A 27,809-nucleotide genomic window follows, 5' to 3' on the forward strand; every position below is an offset into this window, starting at 1 on the left:
AACCTAACCCAGATTTCCTGATTCCAAAGCCAATATTGTGAAGTACTACTCTATTAGCATCAACTCTTAATAAGCTCTCATTCCCACAATTACAATCTTTTCCCTCAGAACACCTGGATGGCTCAGTTGGTTGTGTCTGACTCTTGATTTCAGCTCAGGTGATGATCCCAGGGTTGTGGGATCGAGCCCCACATCGGGCTCCCCTGCTTAAGATTCTCTCTCTCTTTCTCTCCCTCCCTCTCCCCCTCATCTCCTCCCTCCTCTCCCTAAAAAAATAAAAATATCTTTTCACTCAATAAATATTTACTGAGGTCCTAATATGAGTCATTAGCTATTTTAGGGGCTGGGGATACAGCAATAAAAATATTTTATGAGATCTGTCTTTATGGAGCTTACATCCTAAGACAGTGGTTGTCAGCTGGGGATGATTCTGCTCCCCAAGGGAAATATGACAATAGGTGGAGCCATTTTTAATTTGTCAAAAGGGCTGCTGAAGGTTGCTACTGGCATCTACAAAGTACAGGCCAGGGATGCTGCTAAACATCTTACTATGCACAGGAAAGCCACTCACAACAAAGAATTATCCAGTCCAAAATGTTGGTAGTTCCAACCTGTTCTAGAGGGAAGATAAAAAGAAATAAAACATAGAATATGGTATCTATACATACATCTTGTATTTAGAACTATACATATCTTGAAAGCAGAAAAAACTATGCTTTCTTCTTCCTCATATCCTTCACAATACCAAACTTAATAACTTGCCCATAGCAGATGCTCAATAAATTAACCAAAGAGAAAGAAGGCAATCATTTTTCTATATTACTGCTGGTCATGGCATAGTACATAAAGTCTTCTTACATGATGCAAAGGATTCAAACTAAACTTTTTCTCACCTTTGAAATCACATTCAGAAAGCATCAAATACACTACATCGGGATCCAGATCAGAAAACATCTCTGAGATACTGGTGAAGAGTTCTTCCTGATCAACTTTTGTCTCACACATGGAAGGAAGAGTAGTGGTTGGCTCCTCATGACTAGCAACACTGGATACGACAACTTCCTTAGAGCTTGCGGTCTTCCGAAAAGGATTTCCCCCAAGATTTTTCCTTCTCCTTGGCATTCTGACTTCCAAAACTAAAATGTTTCCCTTTTCTTATTTAAGATGTTTGATATTTAAGTCATACCTCAAAGAAAACACGGTTAAATATCTTGCACAATCCAGCAGTAATAGGACCTAAAATAGAAAGTAAGTAAAGACACTCAGACTATACAGTTATATTTCCATTTCTAAAATCGGAATGGTATCTTTATTTGACTCTAAGAAAGTACCATCAACTCTGGCAGCAAAGCCAAAAAGCAGTCAAACAACTTTTCTCTCCAAAATATTCAAGTTTTCCCAGGATTGAACATGTTAAAAATTTAAGATATTAACAAATATAATGTATCTTCACAACAGCGAGTATACTGTTTTAATTAGCATTTCATTTCAAAAAACAAAAAACAATATTCATAATGACAATGTCTACTGAACATCTACATTTGGATGTCTAATAGGCATCATCAACTTAACATGTCCAAAACTGAGCTCCTGATCACCTACTTCACACCTGCTCTTCTCAGTCTTTCCCATCTTAATTAATGCAACTCTATCCTTCCAATTGCTTGGGTCAAAAATCTTGTATTCCTAACTCTTCTCATCCCACATCCAAACTGTAAGCCAATTTTGTCAATACTACCCTCAAAATGCATCCAGAATATGACCTTTCCTCACTATCTCACTACTACCACAGCCTGTTGCCTAGATTACTTACAAAAGTCTCCAAACCAATCTCCTTGCTTCCATCCTTGCCCCTTCACAGTCTATTTATATTTAGCACAGCAATCAGAGTGACTCAGTTAAACCATAAGTCAGATCATACATCTCTTCTGCTTAACTATTTACTGGCTTCCCATCTCATTCAGGGTAAAAGCTAGAACTCTTAAAATAGCCTATAACCCAGACACTGGTTACTTCAGTGCTGTCATCCCTAGACCTTGCTCAGTGCCACTCCAGCCACACTTCACCTCCTTGTTCTTCTTTAACCACACCAGCCATGCTCTTCCCGGGAACCTTTAGATTTGGTTCCCTCTACCTAAACTACTACTCTCTCAAGTATCTATCACATTTATTTCCTCACCAGCTTCCTATCATTACTCAAATGTTACCTACTCAGGAAGTCAGTCCCAACAACACTTATCCTTTCTTAACTTGAATTTCCTCATAAGACTTAATCATCTTCTAACACAATACATATTTCATTTCGGGTTTTTTTGTTTTCTTTTTTTATATTTACTACCCATACTCAAGTAAAGTGTAAGCTCCACAAGGGCAGGGACTCATTGATCTGAAGAACCCCAGACAGTCTACTTGCTCTCTTCACCTGGATGTATCTAATAACCATTTCAAATTTAACATATGCAAAACTAAATGATATTTTCCCCCAAATCTGCTCTAACCATTTGGTCTAGCTACTTTCATCATTTACTCGTATTCTGGTGTCCTAAATGTTCTTTCTGCTTCCAACTCGTGTCTCCTACAGTCTATTTTCAACACACCAGCCAGAATGATGTTCATACAGCAACATAAAACATACATACATACATACATACAACACATAACAAGTCAGAATCAGGGCCTGCTCTAAATCTTCAAGTGGTTCACCATGCCACTCAGTAAAACCTAAGTTCTTACAGTGGCTCACCTCCCTGCTGGCCTTTGATATATTCTTCCCCAAAATATTTGCATTGGTAATCTCACTCCTCCAAACCTTTATTCAAGTGTCAGTTAATGATTTCTTCTTTGATTACCCAATTTAAAATCATCTCCCCCAATCCCTCTGCCCCAATCAATCTCCCTTCCCTGACTTCCCATTGCCCATAATACCCATACTATAAAATTTACCTTTTAATTAAACTTATTGTGTCATAGTTCTCTCCATCTTCCAGAACGGCACTGTCAATATGGCAGCCACCAGCCACATGTGCCTATTTAAATTTAAATTAATTAAAATTAAATAAAATTACACCTTTATATATTAATAGCACATAAAGTAGAATTCAGAGGGGGAAAAATTACCAGGGACAGAGAAGGGCCTTATATAATCATAAAGGATCAGACCACCAAGGCAACCCTAAATGTATATGCACCAAACAACAGAGTCACTAAATAAGTGAAACAGAAACTGACAATTGAAATGAGACATGGACAAATCCACAATTACAGAAACTTCAAAAGCCCTCTCTCAACAATTGGTAGAATAACTAGACAGAAGATCATCTAGGATACAGAACACCAAGGATACAGAACACAATTAACACTATCAATTAAGGATAATCAACATTTATAGAACACTCCATCCAACAGCAGAATACATTATTTTCAAGTGCCGACTGAATATGTACCAAGATAGATCATAGCCTAGATTTTAAAACAAACCCCAACAAATTTAAAAGAATTGAAATCACACAACGGAATCAAGCTAGAAATCAATTAACAGAAAGATAACCAATACATCTCCAAACACTTGGAACCTAAGCAATATACTAAATAATCCATGGGCCACAGAGAAAGTCTCAAGAAAACTTTTTAAATACACTGAAATGAATGAAAATGAAAATATACCACATCAAAATTTGTAGGACACAGCTAAAGCAGCAATGGTGGACATTTATAGCAAATTTACAACCACATGCATACAACATTACAAAAGTGGAAAAGTCTCAAATCGATCAATAACCTAAGCCCCCATCACAATTACCTAGAAAAAGAGCAAAACAAACCCAAACCCAAACCCAGCAGAAGGAAAGGAATAATAAAAATAAGAGCAAAAATTAATGAAACTGAAAACAGAAAAGCAAAAGAGAAAAATAAGTGAAACAAACTGATAGTTTTTTTAAATTTATTTACTTACTTTAAGAGTGCACACACACACACACAGTCACACGGGGGGAGGGGCAGAGAGAGAGAGAGAAAGAGGAAGAGAGAGAGAGAGAGAGAGAGAGAGAGAGAGAGAATCTTAAGCTGGTTCTGCACTGTCAGCGCAGAACCTGAAATGGGGGCTCAAACTCACAAACCATGAGATCATGACCTGAGTCAAAACCAAGAATCAGACATTTAACAACTGAGCCACCCAGGTACCCCACAAATTGATAGTTCTTTAAAAAGATCTTTAAAAAATGACAAATCTCTAGCATGAGTAACAAAGAAGAAAAGAGAGAAGACACAAATTACCAATGTCAGGAATGTAAAAAGGGTATCACTACAGAACCCTGTATGCTGAAAGCTTTATATGAAACTGATGAAAGAAATCAAAGATCTAAATAAATGGAAAGACATAGCATGTTCATGGACTAGAAGACTGAACATAGTAAAGATGTCAATTCTCCCCAAATTGCGATACAGAATTCCTACCAAAACCCCAGCAAGATTTTTTGTGGATAAGGACAAGATTATTCTACAATTAAATGGGAAAGACAAAGGAACTAGAATAGCTAAAACAATTCTGAAAGAGAAGAATCAATCAACTGAACTTCAAGATTTGTTTTATCACTACACTAATCAAGCCTGTATGGTATCAGTGGAGGGACAGACATGTAGATATGAAAACAGAATATAGAGCTGGAAACAGAAGAGAGAACCCAGAAATACACCAACATAAATATGCCCAACTAATTTTTGACGAAAGTACAAATGACAATTTAATGGATAAAAGACAGTCTGTTCCAACAAATGAAACTGCAGCCAGTGGACATCCACAGATTAAAAAAAATAAACTTTGACCTAAGTCTCACACTTCACAGAAAAATTAACTCAAAATGGATCAAGAACTGAAATCCATAAAACTATAAACATTTTAGAAAAAAAACAAAACAAAACAGGAGAAAATCTCCATGACCTAGAGCTAAACAGAAACACCAAAAGCATGACCCATAGGAAAAACTGGTAAACTGTACTTCATCAAAATTAAAAAGTTTTGCTCCATGAAAGACCGTGTTAAGAAGATGAAAAGACAAGCTACAGATTGGAGAAAATATTTGCATACCATGTATCCAACAAAAGATTAACATCTGAAATATATAAAGAACTTATCAAACTCCACAGTAAAAAACAATTCAACTAGAAAATGGGCAAAAAGCGTAACACTAAAAGGATGTACAAATGGCAAATAGGCACATAAAAGATGTTCAACACCTTGAGGCATTAGGTAAATACAAATTAAAACTACATACAATGAGATATTACTTACACATCTATCAAACTGGCTAACATAAAAACTAATGACAACACCACATGCTGGCAAGGATACAGAGAAACTGGATGGCCCATACGCTCTGATGGGAATGTAAAATAGTACAGCCACAGTGGAAAACGGTTTGGTAGTTTCTTTAAAAACTAAACATGTGGGGCACCTGGGTGGCTCAGTTAGTCATGCCACCAACTCTTGATTTCGGTTTAGGTCATGATCTCTCAGTTTGTGAGATGGAGCCCCATGTTGGGCTCCGCACTGACAGCACGGAGCCTGCTTGGGATTCTCTCTCTCCTCCTCCCTGTTCTTCCCCTGCTTGTGCATGTATGTGTGCACAACACCATACAACAATTCAGCAATTGCATTCCTGGGCATTTATCTAAGAGAAATGAAAAATTATGTTCACCCAAAATCCTGTACACAATGTTTATAGCAGCTCTATTCATTAAACCAAAAACTAGAAAACAATTCAGATGTCCTTCATCTGAAGGTACTTCCATTCCATGAAATACTAGTCAGCAATAAAAAGGAACATACTAATGATATACAAAACAACCTAGATGAAATTCCAGACAGTTGTGCTGAGTGGAAAAAAGCCAATCCCCAAAGGCTATATATTGAATAATCTCATTAATGTAACATTTTTGAAATGACAAAATTACAGAAATAGATTAACGATTGCCAAAGGTTAAGGAAGGGATGGGAGGAAGGGGCAAGTGGGTGTGGCTTAAATGGGTAAATTGAGAGATTCTTATAGTGATGGAAATATTCTGTACTAATGACAATATCCCGGTTGTGATACCATAGTAAAGTCGTGCAAAGATGTTCCATTGCGGGAACTGGGTAAAAGCACAGGAGACTTCTCTATATTATTTATTAGAACTTCATGTGAATCTACAATCTCAAAATAAAAAGTTTAATTTTGAAAAAAATCATGTTAAATTAAAAATTAATTTCCTCATATGAGTCACATTTCAAATGTCCAATTACTACATGTGGTTAATGACTATCATACTGGACAGCAGAAATAGTGAACTTTCCTATCAGTGTAGAAAGTTCTATTGGACAACACTGTTCAGGAATATAAGTTCCATGGAGCAAGTGAATATCCCATCTTAGGAAGATAACAAACTTTATAAGCAAAAAAGTACAAAGAGGAAATCTTAAAAGAAAAAAGTACTAACACATCTAGCCACATTAAATGTAAAATACCTATGTATCAAAAACAAAATTAAGGAAAAACATGTATAACATACAGCAATGGTTTCCCATTTCTCTTCTTCCATTCTTTCATAAACAGGGTTTTGCCGCCACCATTTCTACAACTACACTAAAATTGCTCTTACCTACCAACAATGCACAAGGGTTCCTTTTTCTCCACATCCTCGCCAACACTTGTTTCTTCTTGCATTTTTAATTTTAGCCATTCTAACAGGTGTAACGTGATATCTTGGGGCCCCTCGGTGGCTCAGTCAGTTAAGCATCCAACTTCGGCTCAGGTCATGATCTCATTGTTCGTGAGTTCAAGCCCCGCATCAGGCTTTCTGCTGTCAGCCAGAGCCTGCTTCCAATCCTGTCTCCCTTTCTGTCACTCTCCCACTCCCATGTGTACTTTCTCTCTCAAAAATAAACATGTTAAGAAAAAAACATGTGGTATCTCATTATTGTTTTAATTTGCATTTCCCCAATGATTAGTGATGTTGAGCATCTTTTCATTTGTCTGTTGCCCATCTGTATGTCTTCTTTAGGAAAATGTCTATTCAGGTCCTCTGCCCATTTTTTTTTTCAAATGTTTATTTTTGAGAGAAAGAAAGAGACAGAGCACAAGCAGGGAAGGGACAGAGAGAGGGAAACAGAATCCAAAACAGGCTCCAGGCTTTGAGCTTTCAGCACAAAGCCTGACGCAGGGCTTAAACCCACACAACATGAAATCATGACCTGAGCCGAAGTCAACCGCTTAACTGACTGAGCCACCCAGGCAGCCCTCTGCCCATATTTAATCAGATTATTTGGGGTTTTTGGTATTGAGCTGTATGGAAGGTCCTCAAAAAATTAAAGATATAATTTCCATATGATCCAGTAATTCCACTATTGGGTACTATCCCAAAGAAAATGAGAATACTAATTCAAAAAGATTAGCATTATTTTCAACAGCCAAGATATGGAAGCAACTCTAGTGTCCACTGACAGATGATTAGATAAAGAGGATGTGGTATGTGTACATACACATACACAGTGGAATATTATTCAGCCATAAAAATGAATGAAATTTTGCTACTTGCAACAACATGGATGAGCCTAGAAGGTATAATGCTAAGTAAAACAAGCCAATCAGAGAAAGACAAATATCATATTATTTCACACATATGTGGAACAAACAAAACGAATGAAGAAAGAAAAAAAAGACCAAAAAACAGCCAGACTCTTAAATACACAGAACAAACTGGTGGTTGCCAGACGGAAGGTGAGTAGGGAGACGGGTGAAATAAAGAGGATTAAGGGTATACTTATCTTAATGAGCACTGAGAAATACACAGAATTGTTAAATCATTATATTATATACCTGAAACTAATATAACATCACATGTTAATTATACTTGGAAAAAAATACAAAAATTTTAAAAAGGGAAAAAAAGAGTTTTAGAAATCTAAGCAACCAAAAGGTTCTGGTACATTCTCCCATATTCATTTCAACTACAAGCCATTCTAACTTACTAAAGTAAGTGAAAAGGAAGCCCAGTAAGGTTCTGATTTTCCACCTGATTTTGATTTATGTTGTGCTTTTTATGTCAAATATTAACTTGTTTTCCAAAAAAATAAAATAAAATTGCTCTTATCTAAATCACCAATGACATACATGTCAATAATAAAAGTCAATGATAAAAAGTCCAATTCAGCAGGAAGATGTAGTGATTCTAAGTTTGCATTCAGCTTGTAAAACCGCTCCCTCTGTAGCTATTAGAAAAAGGAGCACCCCCAACAAAAAGAAAAAAAAAGGAACAATAAGGACATAGAAGATTTGAGCCATGCACTATATAACTTAACTTAATATCTATACAACAATGGACCCAATAACCACAAAATATACTTTATTTTCAAATACATAAGCAATTATACTAGAAATGAGTAACTAAAATATAACTAGAAAACACAATTGTTTCAAAATTAAGAACTACACTTCTACAGTTGAGTCAAAGAATTTCACTATGCTAATTAGTGAAATGTTAACATTAATTTAAAATAACTAATAACTAAAATTAATATTATTTAGAAAATATTTTAACCAAATAAAAATATATATCCAAGCTTCGTGAGATACAATTAAAATCATGCACAGTAAAAGATGCATATAAGTGTATATGTTAGAAAAAAAAAAAGAAGGGCTGAAAAACCAACCATCTAAGCATTTAATAAGCAGTTGGGGGAAAAAATAGTGAATCAAACCCAAAGAAACTAGAAAGGAAGTAACAAATAGCAAATACAAAATAGAAAACAAATACGCAGTAAAGGGGATCAAAAATGTCAAAAGACGGTTCTTTCAAATTTAAACAATTTTTTTAAAAAAACACTGTTAAGAATGACACATCCCTGGAATGCCTGGGTGGCTCTGTCGGTTAAGCATCTGAGTTCTGCTCAGGTCATGATCTCATGGTTCCTGAGTTTGAGCCCCACGTGGAGCTCTGGACTCTGCGCTGACAGTGCAGAGCCTGCTCGGGATTCTCTCTTTCTTTCTCTCCCCCTCCCCACCTGGAACTCTCTATCTCAAAATAAATTAAAAAAAATAATACATAAATAATGACAAATCCCTGGCATGATCAAAAAAGAGAAGGCACAAATAACCAGTATCAAAAATGAAAAAAGGGACATCATTATCTAGTCCACAGACATATTTTAAAAAGAGAGATAACAAGATACCATAAATAATTTTATGCCAATACATTTTAAACTTCAAGTGAAATGCACATATTTTTTTAAATACACATCATACTATATCTGATATAACAAGATCTGACAGTCCTGTATCTATTAAAGAAATGGAATGACTTAAAACCTTCCCACAAAGAAAACCCTAGGTCTAGGTGGCTTCATAAGTAAATTCCACTAAATCATCTCTAATACCAATCTTAAACTCTTCTAGAGACTAGGAAAAAAACTTCCCAACGCATTTTATGCGGTCAACATAATCCAGATACCAAAACTTTACAAGGATATTACATGAAAAAAATTACAGGCCTATTTCACTCATGCAAATAGATGCAGGGGCACCTGGGTGGCTCAGTCAGTTAAGCGTCTGATTTCAGCTCAGGTCATGATCTCACGGTTCATGAGTTTGAGCCCTATGTCAGTCTGTATGTTCGAGCCCTATCAGCCCTATGACAGCTCAGAGAGCCTGGAGCCTGCTTCAGTCTCCCTCTCTCTCTGCCCCTCCTCTGTTGTGCTCTCTCCCTCTCTCAAAAAATAAAACAAACATTAAAAAAAAAAGTGTTTTTAATAAAGAAAAAGAAATTACATGCAAAATTCCTAAGCAAAGTATTTAAGTAAGTAATACATAAATTATGAGTGATACCATACAAAATATAAAAATTACATTATAAAAGTAATGTATCACAACTAACCTGAATTTATTTTTAGATTACAAAACTTGTTTTAATACTTTAAAATTAATCAATGCAATTCCTGACATTACCAAAATAAAGAAAAGTCATCTAATCAACTCAACGTATGCGGAAAAAATATTTGAAAAAAGTCAACATCCACTCATGATAAAAACTCTACACAAATTAGAAATTGCACGCATTTACAAAAAAAACCCACAACTCATAATTATGAAATGCTGAAAGTTTACCTTCTGCAATCAAAAATAAGACAAGATGGTTGCTATCATCATTTTTACTCTATAGTGCCACACTGTGCCAGAGGTCATAGCCAGTGCATTAAGACTTAAAAAGGAAATAAAAGTTGTAAGGATTAGAAAAAAAAGAAATAGAACTATCATTATTCACAAACAATACAACTGAGTGTACAAACTATCTTTTGGGATACCCAGATAATTTAACAAGATTGCTGGACTGTATTTATCTACACAAGCAATTAGAAAATAAAAATTAAATCTGGGGTGGCTGGGTGGCTCAGATGGTTAAGCCTCTGATTCTTGGTTACGGCTCAGGTCATTATCTCAACAGTTTCTCCAGTTCGAGCCCCATGCTGGGCTCTGCACTGGCAGCATGGAGCCTGCTCAGGATTCTCTCTCTCTGTCTCTGCCCCTCCCCTACTCGTGCTGTCTCTTTCTCAAGTAAATAAATAAACTTTAAAAAAAAATTAAGGGGCGCCTGGGTGGCTCAGTCGGTTGGGCAGCCGACTTCGGCTCAGGTCATGATCTCGCGGTCCGTGAGTTCGAGCCCCGCGTCGGGCTCTGTGCTGACAGCTCAGAGCCTGGAGCCTGTTTCAGATTCTGTGTCTCCCTCTCTCTGACCCTCCCCCGTTCATGCTCTGTCTCTCTCTGTCTCAAAAATAAATAAACGTTAAAAAAAAAATTAAAAAAAAAATTAAAATTAAAAAAAGAAAATAAAAATTAAAGCTAATGGTCTAGACCTATCAGCAGCATTTACAGAGCTGATATATCCCTCCTCCACAGAACACGCTAAGGACATTATCTTCTTTTAAGAACAGGGCCACCATTAGAATTTTCCCACCACTCAACTTGGAAAAAATGAAGTGTTCCAGGACTTACCCCTAGGTTCTCTTCTTTTCTCTTCTTTTCCCTGAATTACCTACTTCTTTGGTGACCTCACCTAGTCTCACCTAGTCTCATGGCTTGGATCTTCCACTGCAGACCTGTCCTAACTACAATCTTCTCAATCTCAGCCAATGGCAATTTCCAGTTGCTGAGGCCAAAAAACTCATTTTTGCCTCCTCTTTCCTTCATACTTCATGTGATCACTCAGCAAATCTTGCCAGTTCTAAATTCAAAATATATTCATGTCATATGACAACTCTTTGTTTAACATTTGAGTAACTGTAAGACTATTATCCAAAGTGACTGCACCATTTTCAATTTCCACCAGCAATGTATAAGGTCCCCATTTCTCTGTATCTTCATCAATACCTATTATTCTCCATCTTTTTGATTATGGCCATCCTAACAGTATCTCATTATAGTTTTGACTGCATTTCCCTAATGACTAATGTTGTTGACCATCATTAGGTGTGGTTTTTTGTCACTTAAACTTTTGGTGTCCTAAGAAACCACTGCTAAAGCCAAGGTCACAAAGATTTATGCCAATGTTTTCCTCAAAAAGATTTACAGTTTTAGCTTTTACATTTAGGTCTTTAATCCATTTTGATTTAATTGTTGTATATGGTGTGAGACAGGGGTCCAAGTTAATTCTTTTCCATGTAGATATCCAATTGTCCCAGTACCATTTGTTGAAAAAGACTGTTCTTTCTAGGGTGCCTGGGTGGCTCAGTCGGTTAAGTATCCAACTTCAGTTCAGGTTTGTGAGTCCAAGCCCCGCATCAGGCTCTGAGCTACCAGCTCAGAGCCTGGAGCCTACTTCAGATTCTGTGTCTTCCTCTCTCCCTCTGCCCCTCCCCTGTTTATCCTCTATCTCTATCTCTCTCTCTCTCTCTCTCTCTCTCTCTCTCTCTCTCAAAAATAAATAAACATTAAAGAAAAATTTTTTTAATTAAAAAAAAAGACTATTCTTTCTCCACTGAATGGTCTTGGCACCCTTGTCAAAAATCAATTGGCTATAAGTGTAAGGGTTTATTGCTGGACTCTCAATTCTATTTCACTGATCTTTATGTCTACTCTTATGCCAGTATCATATCATGTTGATTTGTAGTAAGTTTTAATATCAGGAAAAGTAAGTCTCCAAATTTTGCTCTTCTTTTCCAAGACTTTTGACGATTCTGGGCCCCTTGCCTTTCCATGTGAAATTCAGAATTAGTTTATCAATTTCTGCAAAGAAACCAGATGGTATATTGACAGGGACTATGTTGAATCAGTAGATCCTAAGTCAAAGGTTTACTTTAAAACCTCCAAAATCTCTGCATTTCATATGGAGTAAAAGCTCAAGTTCTTAAAATAGCTTATTTAAGATACTAAACAGTCTGGTTCCCTAATAACTCTTTCCAATCATTTCTTGCTACTCTCCCTCTTGCTCTTTCTTAAATTCACCCAGTATTCTCCTGCTTCACTGCCCTTATACTTAATTTGTAGCCTGAAATGCACTTTCCCTAGCTATGACTCATTTCTTTAAAAATTTTTTTTTGTTAACGTTTATTTATTTTTGAGACAGAGAGAAACAGAGTTTGAGCAGGGAAGGGGCAGAGAGAGAGATGAAGACACAGAATCCAAAGTAGGTCCAGGCCCTGAGCTGTCAGCACAAAGCCCGATGCAGGGCTAGAACCCACGTACAGAGAGATCATGACCTGAGCCAAAGTCGGCAGCTCAACTGACTGAGCCACCCAGGCGCCCCTCCTGACTCATTTCTTACAAGACTTTACTTAAGGCACTTTTGCAGTGACCTAACCACCCTACATAAAACTGTGCACACACACGTTCTCTCCATCTCCCTTTCATTATCACTCTATAATTTAGATGTTCATTTTGTTTAACGTCTGTATACCCTAACACTAGAAAGTGAACTCTTTGAAGGCAAATGTTTTTGCCAATTCTGTTTACTTTTGCATTGCTATCACTAAACTAAATAAGTACCCAAACTACATATCAATACCAAAACAATGTCTAGCACATAGTAAGCACTCAATAAACTTCTGCTAGATAAGTGAAGGATTAAGGTAAGGAAAAAGAAACAAGAAGAACAGAAAAGCAATAAGTACAAGATTCTAAAAAGAAATAGTAATACAATACTCAATAAAATTTATAAGTTTAACTGCACTGAGGCACCTGGGTGGTTCAGTCAGTTAAGCGTCCGACTCTTGATCTCAGCTCAGGTTTTGATCTGAGGGTCATGAGTTCAAGCCCTACATTGGGCTGAGCGTGAAGCCTACTTAAACAACAACAAAAAAAAGTTTAACCCTATTAATAAAATGGAATTAAAAGAGAATATTATTGGGGTGCCTGGTAGTTCAGTCGGTTAAGCGTCCAACTTCAGCTTAGGTCATGATCTCATGGTTTGCGGGTTCAAGTCCCACATCAGGTTCTGCGCAGACAGTTCAGAGCCTGGAGCCTGCTTCAGATTCTATGTCTCCCTCTCTCTCTCTGCCCCTCCCCCACTCATACTCATGCTCTCTCTCTCAAAAATAAATTAATGTTAAAAAAAGAGAGCATTATTATGTTGCCTAATAGATAAAAAATATTTTTTAAATAATAATAGCCATTGTTAGCAAAGTTATAGTGAAATAGGAATTTTCATATATTGTGATAAGAATAAACTAGTATAACCTTTATAGAAAGCAAACTGGCACTATGTGTCAAGAAATCTTAAATTACAGCTGATCCCAACAATGTTGGGAGTGGTTAGGAGTGCCGACCACCCACACAGTCAAAAATCCCCATATAGCTTTTGACTTAACTACTAATAGCCTACTGTTGACTGGAAGCCTTACTGAGAACATATAGTCAATTAACACAAACTTTGTATTATATACTGTTTTGTTACAATAAAGTAAGCTATAGAAAAGAAAATGTTATTAAGAAAAATATAAAGAGGAGAAAATACATTTACAGAACAGTAAAAAATCTGCACATGAATGGATCCAGGCAGTTTAAACCTGTGATGTTCAAGGGTCAACTGTATTTATATTCTTTGATATAGTAATTCCACTTTTAGGAATTCATCATTAAAAAAATCAGATTTACAGAGATATTTATATAGAAATGTTCAAAATACAGTAATTTTTTACAAAGAAAAACTAAAAAACAACTAAATAATGAGAAAAGAAAGATAAAATAATTTCTGGTAATAGTAAGTATAATTTATTAAATAGTTAACACATGCCAGCTAGAATGTTAAATCATGAATTTACTTAACTCTTAAACTAGTAACTATTATTATGCCTATTTTGCAAATAAGAAAACTAAGGACTACAAAAGTATCAAGCACAATATCCCTTTCGATTCCTAAAATGGAATCTATACAGTCATTAAAAACTATATTTTGGATAATATTTCATTGAGAGTTGTTGTTTTTTTTTTAACTTTTATTCATTTCTGAGAGACAGAGACAGAGCGCAAGCAGGGGTGGCGCAGAGAGAGAGGGAGACACAGAATCCGAAGCAGGCTCCAGGCTCTGAGCTGTCAGCACAGAGCCTGACACAGGGCTGGAACCCAGGAACCATGAGATCATGACCTGAGCCAAAATCTGACGCTTAACCCACCAAGCCACTCAGGCACCCGAGGGTTTTTTGTAAGACAATGTTAGAAAAGAAGGCAAGACACAAAACTTAATATAATTTAATGGGACTAGATCAGACTGTAATATTAGACTAGAAATCTCTGGATAATTTGAGATTACAAGTAATTTTATTTTTAACATGTTACTCTTTTTACATACTACATTTGCATTTTCCAAATGATCTGTAATATATACGTATTTTAACAATCAGGGAAAAAACAACAATTACTATTAGCAAAGCTAAATCTTAGACTTCCCTCTATACTTGTTCCTCTACCTATTAAACCATGTATCCCTTCCACCTCTTTTTTCATTGTATCTACTTATATGGAAAAAGATCTAAACATGTAGGCAGTTTAAGTGTCTAACATTTAATACAGTAAAGAACATCGTATACATAAAAACATACACTACCACCCAAATACTAGTTTTACGTTATATATCCATATTATTTCAATCCCATTTATTCACTTGAGTAATGTTCAACATTTTTATCAACTGATCTTATGCATCTTCCTTTTTCCATAAAGAGAGACTTATTAATAAACTAGTTTAAACAAGGTTATGTAGCTTCTTCACATACATACCTGACCTAAACAGAGAGTGTATTCTAAAAGGATATGCTATATAAGAATGGGTAACATTTGATATATAATGGAGAAATGTGAAAGAAGTGGCTCAAATGAAGAACATAAAAACAAATAATATAATAAGCCATACAGAGAAAGACAGATACCATATGGTTTCACTCTTATGTGGATCCTGAGAAACTTAACAGAAACCCATGGGGGAGGGGAAGGAAAAAAAAAAAAAAGAGGTTAGAGTGGGAGAGAGCCAAAGCATAAGAGACTGTTAAAAACTGAGAACAAACTGAGGGTTGATGGGGGGGGGGGGGGGGGAGGGTGGGTGATGGGTATTGAGGAGGGCACCTTTTGGGATGAGCACTGGGTGTTGTATGGAAACCAATTTGACAATAAATTTCATATATAAAAAAAAATAAATAAAATAAAATAAAATAAAATAAAATAAAATAAAAACAAATAATATAAATTTTTGTTAACAATGAGACCATGAATATATAGATTTCATATACACATTTTCCAAGCTCTTCTTCCTCTATTATTTAATTTTAACCTGATAGAGAATCTAACCAACCAATACATACTTGCTCACTGATTATCATCAAAAATATTCCAGCATGGTAAGCAGAAGTCTTATCAACTCGAGTTTGTTGTTTGTTTGTTTTTTTAACAGATAAGGATGTATATGTTCTTTTAAACATTTAAAAAAAAAAATTCTAGGTTAACATTTAGAGTGAACATGAACTTTAACAATGGTATGGCAACGGTCAGTACTGTCATTAAAGTGAATATACCAGTAAATACCACTTCAAAAAAAACCCCCTTCCTATTGAAAACTACATCATCAACACAATACTGACACTAAAAAAACTCCCATGTCATTTTATAAATAAATAATAAATTTATATAAGGACAACTAATTTTAGACAATTTACCTTTACAGAAAAATAAACAGAAAATAGTAAGTTTCTATGACAATCAAGAAACATATTCTATTTAATATGCAATATCATCTACAAAGAACAGGCCTAAGAAAACTGATACTAAGAATCAAATGTATTAATAACACCTTAGCTCCTTAAAACCATCAAAAAAGGAAGAAAAAACAAAAGCATCTCTCTAGGGGTGCCTGGGTGGCTCAGTAGGTTAAGCGTCCTTGGTTCGGGCTCAGGTCATGATCTCAGGGTTCATGAGTTCAGTTTGTGAGTTGGAGCCCCATGTTGAACTCTGCACTATCAGAGCAGAGCCTGCTTGGGATTCTTTCTCTCCCTCTCTCTCTGTCCCTCCCCTGCTTGCGTGCACTCACACGCGCACCTCTCTCTGTATATTTCAAAATAAATAAATAAAATTTTTAAAAAATGGTAATGTTTAAAAAAAAAGCATCTCTCTATAAGGAATATATATGGCAGTCATAGGACTCAAAGCACCTCTCTATAAGGAATATATATGGCAGCATAGCAAAAAAGATCAAGAAACATCTCTCTCAGGGTGCCTGGGTGGCTCAGTGGGTTCAGCATCCAACTCAACTCTTGATTTTGGCCCAGGCCATGATCCCAGGCTTGTCGCATCCAGTCCTGTATCAATCGGGCTTGCACTAGGAGTGGGATCTGCTTAAGACTCTCTCTCTCCCTCTGCCCCTTCTTCCCACCCACCCCCCTCACTCATGCTCTTGCTTTCTCTAAAATGAGAAAATAAAGAAACATCTCTCTCATAAACAAATGCTACCAAAACCAATCAATCCATCTTAACTGGAGATTAAGTTTCCTACAAAATGATTTTAAGTGTGCTACTGCGATAAGGGTAAGATAAGTACTAATCTCATCAAAGTACCAAAGAGTGTATCACTGAAAAAGACAGCATTTACAAAAAACGTAACTAATAATCTTAAAATGTATCCATCTATGCCCTAAGAACTATTATACTTGATCACTGAAGACATTCTAAATATCAATGGATAAGAGTATGGCTAAATAAATTATGATAAAAATCACCTTTTAGAATACTAGGCAATTGTTATAAAATTTAAGGTAGAACGAAGAAACCATATGTGTGCAAAAACCAGAAAGATCTCTTAGACATATTCTTAAAGAAAAAAGCCAGTTGCTGAACAATATACACTTTTAGCTAAAGAATCCAGGAAGGTGTGTTTCTACAGACTTCTTCAATACTTTCTATAATCCTTCATTACATACTGCCAGTCCTAGTCTTGCTTGGTTATTTTAGAGTCTCACATTGTTGGTTTTACCAACATATTTTCATCTGTATGTGTTTGTTTTCCCATCAGCCATGTTCCTTGATTACAGATTATGATATATACTTCAATCTGGCAGTTAGCCATAGTCCCATATAGAAAATGGGTGCACAGATAATATATGCAGATGGCTAACAATATATGAAATATGAAGAAGCAGTTTAGAAGCAGAGAAATGAAAACACACATTAAAGGGGAAAACCAGGACTACAATACAGTTGTTTTATGCAACCACAAACTCTTCGAGAAATTCTAGTAACAAAATTTGTAACTACATTTTCCTTCTGAGAGATTTTTTTTTAATCACGCAAATAAAAAGGCTTGAGAACCTATGTGTAAAATATTCATACTCTATGACTTTGGTTATACTTACCATCTGCCTGGCTTTGATGCTACCAACATGCTTTTTAAGGCCACAGTTGATATCTGCAAACTCTACAGCTCTTCCTGTTACCTAACATGTCTTCTTACTATAAATAAAAAAATAGTAAGTTACATATTTTACATATATAATAAAGACAAATTTATATCAAACTACAATCCTAAATGATATCAAAGTTCAAAACATATATAATATTTATAATACAAATATATGAGATTCCACACAGAAAGCCATAAAAGTAAAAAAAAAAAAAAAAAAAAAAAAAAAAGGAAGAAAAAGAAAAAAGACCAAACTCATTTGCCACCACTGGAGGTAACTACTACACTTGGAAATGGTTATATTAAAGGAACAAACTAAGCACTTATTTTTCAAAAAGAACATTTTTTTCAAGGTAACAAATAGCCCTAACTGATAAGGGAAAAGTCTTCATAAAAGAGGACAATGCAACAGCAATGTACAAGGAACAATATAATTTTAATATTTATAATGAATAACTGAACGGGAATCAATAATCATCAATGAAGGCTAAAATCATTAGGTGAAAGGTTGATAGTGATTTACCTGGTGTCAAAGTAGCAGGTACAGATGATTTACTAGATGCAAAAAAGAAAAGATAACTTTACAATAAAATGATCTGGTTGTCACCACCTTAGCCTGGTGATCAAACACAGAATCAAAATGATAGGACAACTAAATGTTATGTGCCTCTTAATATGAAACAATAGGAGTACAAAGCATTACTAAATATTCTTCCAAAAATCTTTAACCTGAATCTGAAACACGTTTAGATTTAACACCCAGTTTATACAAAATACAGGGTATAAAGAGGTTATACTACACCATGAGTAAATAAATGATCAGCAATACAAAAAACATAGACATTCTCAACAGACCTACCAAGTCTGTATCACGGGGTAAGAGAGGGAGGGTGGTGTAGACAGGTAAGAAAGGCAGTGCTACAATAAAAAAGACTCAAAGAGATAACTAAATGCAATGGGTAGCTCTTAATGTGAATTTGGTATTAAGAAAAAAAAACAAAAAATGTTTGGGGAACTGAAGAAATATATGGTATGAGTATGTTAGGGAATTATTGTTATCTTGCTAGAAATAATGGTTTTATAGTTATAGTGGAGAATATCCTTTTTCTGGAAGATATATGCTAAAGATAATGTCTTCTCATAATTTAAAAGAGCAAATTACAAGCTAAATCCTTAAATGAAATTTAGGAAAGTCCAAAATATACACATATATAACATAAATGTATAATACTCAAAAAATATTATTATATCTGTTTATCTATCCATATGTACTCTGAGAAGAAAAATCCAATCATGCTATAAGGAAAGGAAGAAAATGAAAGAAGAAATTCTAATGGATAAAACTTAAGAAAAGGAGGGGCTCCTGGCTGGCTCAGTCAGTGGATGATGACTCTTGATCTCAGGGTCATCAATTCAAGCCCCGTATTGAGAGTGGAGCCTACTCTAACAAAAAATAATCATCATCATCATATATATAAATGTATGTATATGTATACACACACACATGTATATATACACACACATACATACATATACAGTAAAACCTTGGATTGCAAGTAACTTGCTCTGCAAGTATTCTGCAAGATGAGCAAACACTTCTAACAAATTTTAACTTGATAAACGAGTGATGTCTTGCAATACGATGTCTTGCAGTGCAAGTAACACATGATGCTGATGGTTACTCTTCTCTCTCTTCTTCTCTCTCTTTCTCTCTCTCTCTCTCTCTCTGCAGGATTGTGGGCGAGCCTGAGCTCAGATGCTCGGTCTCAGGCCATGGTGTTTGGCAGAAATCAATGATTTTTCAGAACATTGCAAGGCGCCCACAATAGGCACTAGTGTATCTTTTGTCACTTCAAAGCGCCTATGGACAGTCCTTTGCTTTTCCATGCTGAGAGTAAGCTTAGAAATGCTTTGCTTCATTCTAGGTCAGGGTACCTGCAGATACAGACCCTTTTCTCTGCTGCCTTATTGCCAGTTATATTAAATACAATATATGACAAGAGTTTATTAATACTGTAGTCAACAATTCTGTGAGCATATACAATGGCCCCCATGCAGAAAAAGGTTGAAAAGAAAGGCAGTAAGAAAGAGATGATTATGGTGGAAGCTAAGAAGGAAATCATCAAGAACGAACAAGGTGTCCAAGCAGCCAAAACGGCAAGATTTGTAAGAAGTCTGCATCAGCATCTCATCTATAGAAGAGAAAAAGATGAAATCTCACTTCAAATGAGATTAGGGAGATGAGTAAATGTGAGAAATGGTACAAAATTTTGTAGGAAAGCACCATCAGAAAAGGATGTAGAAGTGCAAGCAACGAATGTGTTTAATGACAATGCAATGTCACATTTCCACAAAATCCTCAAAAGGAGGCAAAAACCAAGTGTCACTGGATAGGTTCCTTGTTAAAGTTGCACAAAAAGAGAAAGATTCCAATGGGCCAATAGATTGCAGTGATTCCATTAGTGATAGTGAAAGTCGTCCTACACAATAACCTTCCTCACTCTTGTCTCCCTCATACCAGCCACAAAGGTTTTTAAAGGTAAGTGCTTTTACCTTAGGTGTTTCTTTTTCTTTATATATTTTCTTTATTATTTTGTACTATGTTACAGTATTGTAATCATTTTTATATGAACATTTGGGGATTGTGGAATGAATTATCTGACTTCTCATTATTTCTTATGGGGAAATCCACTTTGATATACAAGTGCTTTGGATTACAAGCATGTTTCTGGAACGAATTATGCTCATGAACCAAAGTTTTACTGTATATATGTATTTTTTTCAGTGAAGAAAAGGACTCTGAATAGCCAAACAACCCTGAGAAATTAAAACAAATCTAGAGGCTTCACACTTCCTGATTTCAAAACATATTAACAAAGCTACAGTAATCAAAACAGTATGGTACCAGCATAAAAAGACCTAAGAACAGGGGCACCTGGGTGGCTCAGTAGGTTGAGCATTGGACTTCAGCTCAAGTCATGATCTCATGGCTTGTGGGTTCGAGCCCTGTGTCGGGCTCTGTGCTGACAGCTCAGAGCCTGAAGCCTGTTTCAGATTCTGTGTGTCCCTCTACTGCTCGCACTCTCTCTCTACATAAATAAATATTTTAAAAAAGAGAGAGAGAGAGAGAGAAACCTAAGAACAGTTGCAACAGAATATAGAGCCCAGAAATAAATCCTCACATATATGGTCAAGTTATCTTTGACAAGGATGCCAAGGCTACACAATGGAGAGGGGATAGTCTTTTCAACAAATGGTACTTGGAAAACTGGATATCCACAAGCAAAAGAATGAACTTGGACCCTTACCTGACACCATATACAAAAATTAATTCAAAAGGAGTTGAAGACCTAAAAATGAAACCATAAAACTCTTAGGAAAAACACAGGAGAAACTTCATGACCTTAGACTGGCAATGACTTCTTGGATATGGCACCAAAAGCACAGGAGACAAAAGCAAAAATACACAAATGGGACTACATCAAACTTGAAAACTTCTGCACAGCAAAGGAAACAATCCACAGAGTGAAAAGGCAAATCTACAAAACAGGAGAAAGTATTTGCAAACCATGTATTTGATAAGGTATTAATATCCAAAATGTACAAGTAATTCCTGCAAGTCAATAACAAACAAAAAAAATCTCAAATTTTAAAATGGGGAAAGGACTTGAATAGATATTTCTCCACTGATGACTGATATACAAATGGCCTACAAGCATATGCAAAGATGTTCAACATCACTAATCATCAAGGAAATGTTAATCAAAACCATGAGATATCACCTCACACCTGACAGGATGACCACCATTAAAAAAAAGGCGGGGGGGGGGGGGGAGAGGGGGAAGGGAAGACAAGATAGGCTTTCCAAAACAAGATTAAAGTTTTTAATAGTGATAAAAAGATTTAATAGTAATTCCTGAAACAATCAAGGTGGTATCACCTTAGAATTATGAATTTATGCTTAGAATTTATCCTAAATTCTGATTACAAAGTTAATTTTAGAAATATTAGATGGGCACCTGGCTGGCTCAGTCAGATCTCTCACTCTTCATCTCGAGGTCATGATTTTGAGCCCCACATTGGGCACAGAGATTATTTAATAAAATAAACTTAAAAAAATAAATATTAGAAAAAACTGATTATCACATCCGTAGAACAATGAAATTTCTTAATTTGGAAATATGAAGCAATGACAAAGGAAAAGAACAACGGATTCATGGATGAACATTTTAAACCTCAGACAAATAAAAGTAACCAAAAACAGCAAGAAAAAGATTTTTAAGAAAAAACACTATAAAGAAGATGTGGTATGTATATACAATGGAGTATTACTCAGCAATCAAAAAGAATGAAATCTTGCCATTTGTAACTGCGTGGATGGAACTAGAGGGTATTATGCTAAGCAAAATTAGTCAGTTGGAGAAAGACAAATATCATATGACTTCATCATATGAGACCTTTAAGAGACAGATGAACATAAGGGAAGGGAAGCAAAAATAATATAAAAACAGGGAGGGGGACAAAACAGAAGAGACTCATAAATATGGACAGAAAACAGAGGGTTACTGGAAGGATTGTGGGAGGGGGGATGAGCTAAATGGGTAAGGGGCATTAAGGAATCTACTGCAATCATTGTTGCACTATATGCTAATTTGGATGTAAATTAAAAAAAAGAAAAAACACTAAAAACCATATACTTGGACCATTCTCAAAATTTTAAGAGAAATAGACCTATTAGGTAATCAAAGGACATGAACAATCCATGTTTAGAAAAAGTGTCCATCATCAGTCTAATGAGGTTTAGTGAAACGGGTACACCCAGAACCAGGGCTCAGCCAAGTGCAACATATGGGTTCTTCCAGCCAGTAATTCCACTGATGGTCATAAAAACCTAGCTGGCCTAGCCACTTTCTTCCCCCACGGAAATTAATGAAATGTTGGTGGTGTTTGTTTGTTTTTTTAATTCTTGAAATTATGTGAATTTGGATAGCAGAAATTCATTAACCTGAATCCAGATGTACTAATGAAATAATTTCTGGAGGACAAGGCTTAGATCTTCCAACAGCCTGCCCAATCTAGACATATTTTAAAATTATAGTACAGTGGGTAGGAGGGTAGTTAAAACCAAAATTCAGAGTAATGTTATCATCTGTCTATATTTTAAAAGCAAAGTGAACTACTCACTACAATGTAAAGGGAAAAATGTTTATGTGACAAACCAATATATCTTGTTTCAACAATTTTAAGACATACTTTTACATTTCTACGTAAGGATACATCCTAAAATCAATGATACATCACTGCTACCTGGAGCTGTTTTTTGTTTTAATTTCATAGAGGTACATAAAACATCCCATCTTATAACTGATGGGATGAATGGTAGATATTTGGAAATGTCATGATTTACTTGATATCAAAGGTTTTGTTTCAGAGGGCCACAAAAAGAATATGTTAAGAGTAAAGTTTCAGGTCACAAAGATTCAGGTTTGCCTGAATCCTGGCTCTACCAAATACCAGTTGGGTAATGTTGGACAACATTCTTCACATTTCTCATGTTTTCTGTTTACTCATTTGTGAAACAGTATGAATAACAGTGCAAATCTCATACAACTGTGAGAATTAAACAGTAGCATACGTAAAGTGCTTAAAACAGTGCCGGGCATATACATATACACTCTTAGATATGTGGTAGCCATTTTTATTACTATGAGGATGAAGGCGATGAGGCTGATAATGACTTTCGGCTAATTCAATGGTAGGCATGGTAAATATTTTTTTTTAATGCTCACTCTCTTGGGGCACCTGGGTGGCTCAGTCAGTTGAGCGTCCGACTGCAGCTCAGGTCATGATCTCATGGTTTGGTTCATGAGTTCGACCCCCGAGTCGGTCTCTGTGCTGGCAGCTCAGAGCCTGGAGCCTGTTTCAGATTCTATGTCTCCCTCTCTGTCTCTGCCCCTTCCCCACTCGTGCTCTGTCTCTCAAAAATAAACAAACATTAAAATGTTCAATCTCTTCTTTAATTCTTAATAAAACTGCTTCTAAAGGCATTTAATAGAGATCTGTTAAGATTCAATATTTGGCCTGCCTTATTCTTCACAAGACTTACACCATGAGTCTGCATATAAAAAGCTGAAGGGAAGGAAGGCAAAGATGACAGCCGTTTTCTAAAATTCACATTGACTAATACATGGTTACTGCTTTGCATATTAAAAGACATGCAAAACCATGGATAATCATGAAGACAGAAAAGGAGATTTTTTTTATCAGTAATTATTTTTTTTCAATATATGAAATTTATTGTCAAATTGGTTTCCATACAACACCCAGTGCTCATCCCAAAAGGTGCCCTCCTCAATACCCCTAACCCACCCCCCCCTCCCACCCCCCATCAACCCTGTTTGTTCTCAGTTTTTAAGAGTCTCTTATGGAAAAGGAGATTTTAAAAGAAGGAAAATCCTCAGATACTGTTAAAAAATATGCACCTACGCTGATATTTATTTACTCTCTACTGTGTACACGATACTATGCCTCCTTCAATAAAGAAAAAAATACTCTTGTAATAACTTAAGCGTACTTTTTGTATGCAGTCCAATACGTGGTCCTCTTTACTCTTCCCTTCAAAGTTATTAAAGTCAACAGGTACACAAACTGACATTCCTCAGTACTGTATGCTGGGTTTCTGCACTGGGATTTTGAACTGGGTTTTTTTTTTTTTTTTTTAATTGTTCATTAGTCTTTTTCATGAACTAAACTGTAGCCTCCTTGTACAAAAGCAGCCATTTCTTTCCTATTCTTCCCACCATTTCCAGCACCGCAGCCCCCCCCCCCCCATCCAGGCACAGTCGCTTAAATTAATAAAGGCTCTATCTAGCTTAGGAACTAAAAAATTGTTGATTTAATTTCTGACCTTTAAAAATGAGCAATGTTAGAAAACTGAACCACGCGATTATCAAAACACAAAACGCATGACGTTTACATTTCTTAAAGCGTGCAAGGGTTCTTTCATTGAAAACTGAATGATGGTTAAAACAAGTTACAAAACAGCTGGGTGTTTGAGAGAAAAACCATAGAAATAATAAAAACGGAACAAAAGACTGATATTAGAATGAAAAGACATTTTTTTAAAAGTGAGAAAAAAGAGGCGGCTGCAAATCATTGTTTTCGGTGAGAGACCAGGTTGATCTCCAGGATTTTCTTCCCTGCGCTCAACCAATCCCCACCTTTTCTGAGTTAACCAGTCTCCAGGCAAGCAGCGCTTCTTGATTGGCTTAAAGATATCGAGTAGAAAAACCAGCCAATCCTGCCTTCAAGTCGGAACTGTGCTATGGAGACATTACAACCACTGCATGGCGAGAATGTGTACAAACCTGTCCCTGCCACAAATATCAGATCCTAGTTCTAAAGACTGTTGCCGAAAGGAAGATTCTTTAAAGCCAACACCAAGCGTGATCTGGCATCTGGCATCTACACTTTATTACTCTAGCTCTCGGGGACGGGGGAGCCGGGGGGAGGGGGGTAAGTACTGTTTTAACCAAAAGAGCCTACGATATAAACTGTCCCGGTCAGATGACTCCCTTTATCAAAGACAGATTTCCAAATGGGTATCTCGGAGAGGGTCCGGTTGACAGCAGGGTTTAAGAAGGGTCCCAGTGAGGATCAAAGTTGCGGTGGGGGAGGGGGGTGCGGACGAGGGTCAAAGGGGCACAAATACCAGGGACTGGGGATGTCTCTGCACAGTATCCAAAATCGGAACGCGTGGAGCGAGAGGCTGTCTTTGGATATGAAGGAGTGAGTAAATAAACGGCTTTGCTAAGACTACGTGCTCCAGAGGGTGGCCCAAAGTTCCAAGAACGCTCCGCCTGGGAAACGCCGAAGGCTCTCGAAGGGGCAAGAGGTCAAGTCCCGGCGGGAACCGACGAAGCCTGGGGGGTCGAGAGGGGTGTGTCTGGGGCCTGGAGGCCCGCCCGAGAGTGAGAGGCCGAGGAAGGGGCCGCGGCCCCCGCCTTCGCCCGGCCTCGGGCGGCGTGCCATGGCCCGCCTCTCGCCGACGCCTCACTTCCCCTCCGTCCAGGCGGCCAGGCCCGCGGGCCGGGCTGGAAGTGGCCCGCGCTGGCCCACCACGTCCGGGGATTTAGGTTTCGGTGGCAACGCCGCCCGCCGCTGCCTCAGGCCCTCCGCTTCGGCTCGGGGTCCCTGGGTCCCTTCCCTCCCGGACTCGCCACCCCGCCTACCACCCGCCGCCTTTACCTGCTCCGGGAGCGGGTGGAGGGCGTCGAGTCCGGGGCCGCGTCGTCGAGTGCGCGACGCGGCGCCGCGGGTCCGCAGCCCTTTCCCGCCGCCGCCACTGCGCTCTCCGGCGCGGCGCAGGGCTGGCGAGCAGCGGCGACCGCGGGGGGGAGACGCGCCGCGAGCGCCGGGCGGGGAGACACTGCCGCTCTCTGTCCGGCCGGGGAAGAGCAGCCTCGCAGCAGCCAGCCGCGAGAGGGCGGGTGGGCGGCCGAATGGGGAGGAGGGGTCTCGGGGAGTAGGGAATGGCTGCCACGTCGCTCAGGTGGCTCGCCGCCCTCCGCCTCCCCCACCCTCTCCAGCTCCCCGGCGCGACCTCTGGTTCGTCCCCGAGCTCCGCCATGGCGCGTCGGCCCGCCCCGCGGGGCCGGCTCCGGGGACCCGGCTCGCGGGCGCTCCCGCCTCTCACACTCCTAGAGAGTGAGTCCCGGCCTGGCCGGTTCTGCCGCATCGGACCCGTCTCTCCACCGCCATCCCCACTACCAAAAAGCTCGCCCGAAATCCTGTTTCCCCCCCCCTTCCCTGGTCGTAGTGGTCACAAGGAGGAGCAAGCCCTTTACAGTGTGGCGGGATTTCGGGAAGGCGGGAGCTGTTTTGAGCCCGTGAACGTATCAATAAGGGGCCCCTTTGCCGAAGTAAAAGGGCGCGGTAAACCACAGCTGTTTCTCGCCCTCTTCACTCTCCCAACCTAAAAGGCAAACCAGAAACACAAGGTCGTATTCGCTGGTCGAGGCGGGGGAGGAAACGAGAGCCGGGGCGGGCCAGTCAAGGCGCGGGTCCCAGCGGCAAGTTGGGAGGGACCGCGCGGCGAGCCAGACCGCCTCGGCGTTCCCTAACTGGGCTGTTGACTCGGGGCGTGTAGGGCGACGGGCGCGTGAACGCCACCCATGCGCGCGCGGCGCTGCCCGCGAAGGTTTTAGGGCCCACCGGCCCCCTCGCAGCCGGGAGACAAAGAGGTCGACGGCGGCCTCCGCCCGGACGGAGACTGCCGGCCCCCAACCTGCTCTGCCCGACGTCTGTCTGAACGCGCTGGCGGAAGCATCAAAACGTGGGCTTGTTTGCGATGCCGAGCTGCAGGCCCTGACCTTTGCCCTCCAGTTAGAGCTTCAGTTTTCAGGTGCCGAGAAAAAGCAAGAGGCTTTCTTTCCTTTTTCGATCACTGCTCGTCTCCTACGCCTGCCCCATTTTCCCCCGTAAACTCTGCTTTCTTTGGTTTGTTTCTTCTGTGTTCTGACGTGTAATGTTCAATGTTTTAAGGTACACGATTTTTTTTACCCTTGCTTTCTGGTGGTGGTTTTGCTTATCCATGTGTTTTCCCTCTGTTCGACTCCCTTTGCAGTTACTTTTTATACCACCTTCATTATTTTTCGTAGGGAAACAAAATAGCCTAGTGACAAAGTATTCCTTTGCATCGAAGAGACTGTCAATGTTGTAGTAATTGCTTTAAACTGAGTGGAAATTTGGGAACAGTTCAAGTGGATTTTTATCTTCATCTGAGTCTAAATACTCACACTCAATGGGAACATTCTAATGGGTTTTTTTTAGACTCAAATATTTGAGCAGAGACCTCGGATGGTAAATTTTCTAATGAAGCCAACTACACACAAAAATACAAAGGAAAA

At 38.1% G+C, this 27,809-nt stretch overlaps 1 protein-coding gene across 7 annotated transcripts in view; it reads right to left on the minus strand.

Annotated features, from left to right (window-relative positions):
• N4BP2 (NEDD4 binding protein 2) overlaps positions 1–26,236 on the minus strand; it is an 85,822-nt gene extending 59,586 nt beyond the window's left edge. For 6 of the 7 annotated variants that reach the window (XM_030313987.1, XM_030313990.2, XM_030313992.2 and 3 more), the window contains exons 1-4: positions 26,149–26,236; positions 17,855–17,951; positions 2,944–3,026; positions 894–1,236 (exon numbers count right to left, since the gene is read on the minus strand). In XM_030313987.1, the coding sequence (XP_030169847.1) occupies positions 894–1,122 (229 nt within the window). In that variant the 5' untranslated portion in view covers positions 1,123–1,236; positions 2,944–3,026; positions 17,855–17,951; positions 26,149–26,236. The remainder of the gene's footprint in view (positions 1–893; positions 1,237–2,943; positions 3,027–17,854; positions 17,952–26,148) is intronic. The other variant, XM_032593001.1, reaches the window with a different exon arrangement.
• Positions 26,237–27,809: the final 1,573 nt, after the last annotated feature.

This window comes from Lynx canadensis, chromosome B1 (genome assembly GCF_007474595.2).
Source record: "Lynx canadensis isolate LIC74 chromosome B1, mLynCan4.pri.v2, whole genome shotgun sequence".
NCBI lineage: Eukaryota > Metazoa > Chordata > Mammalia > Carnivora > Felidae > Lynx > Lynx canadensis.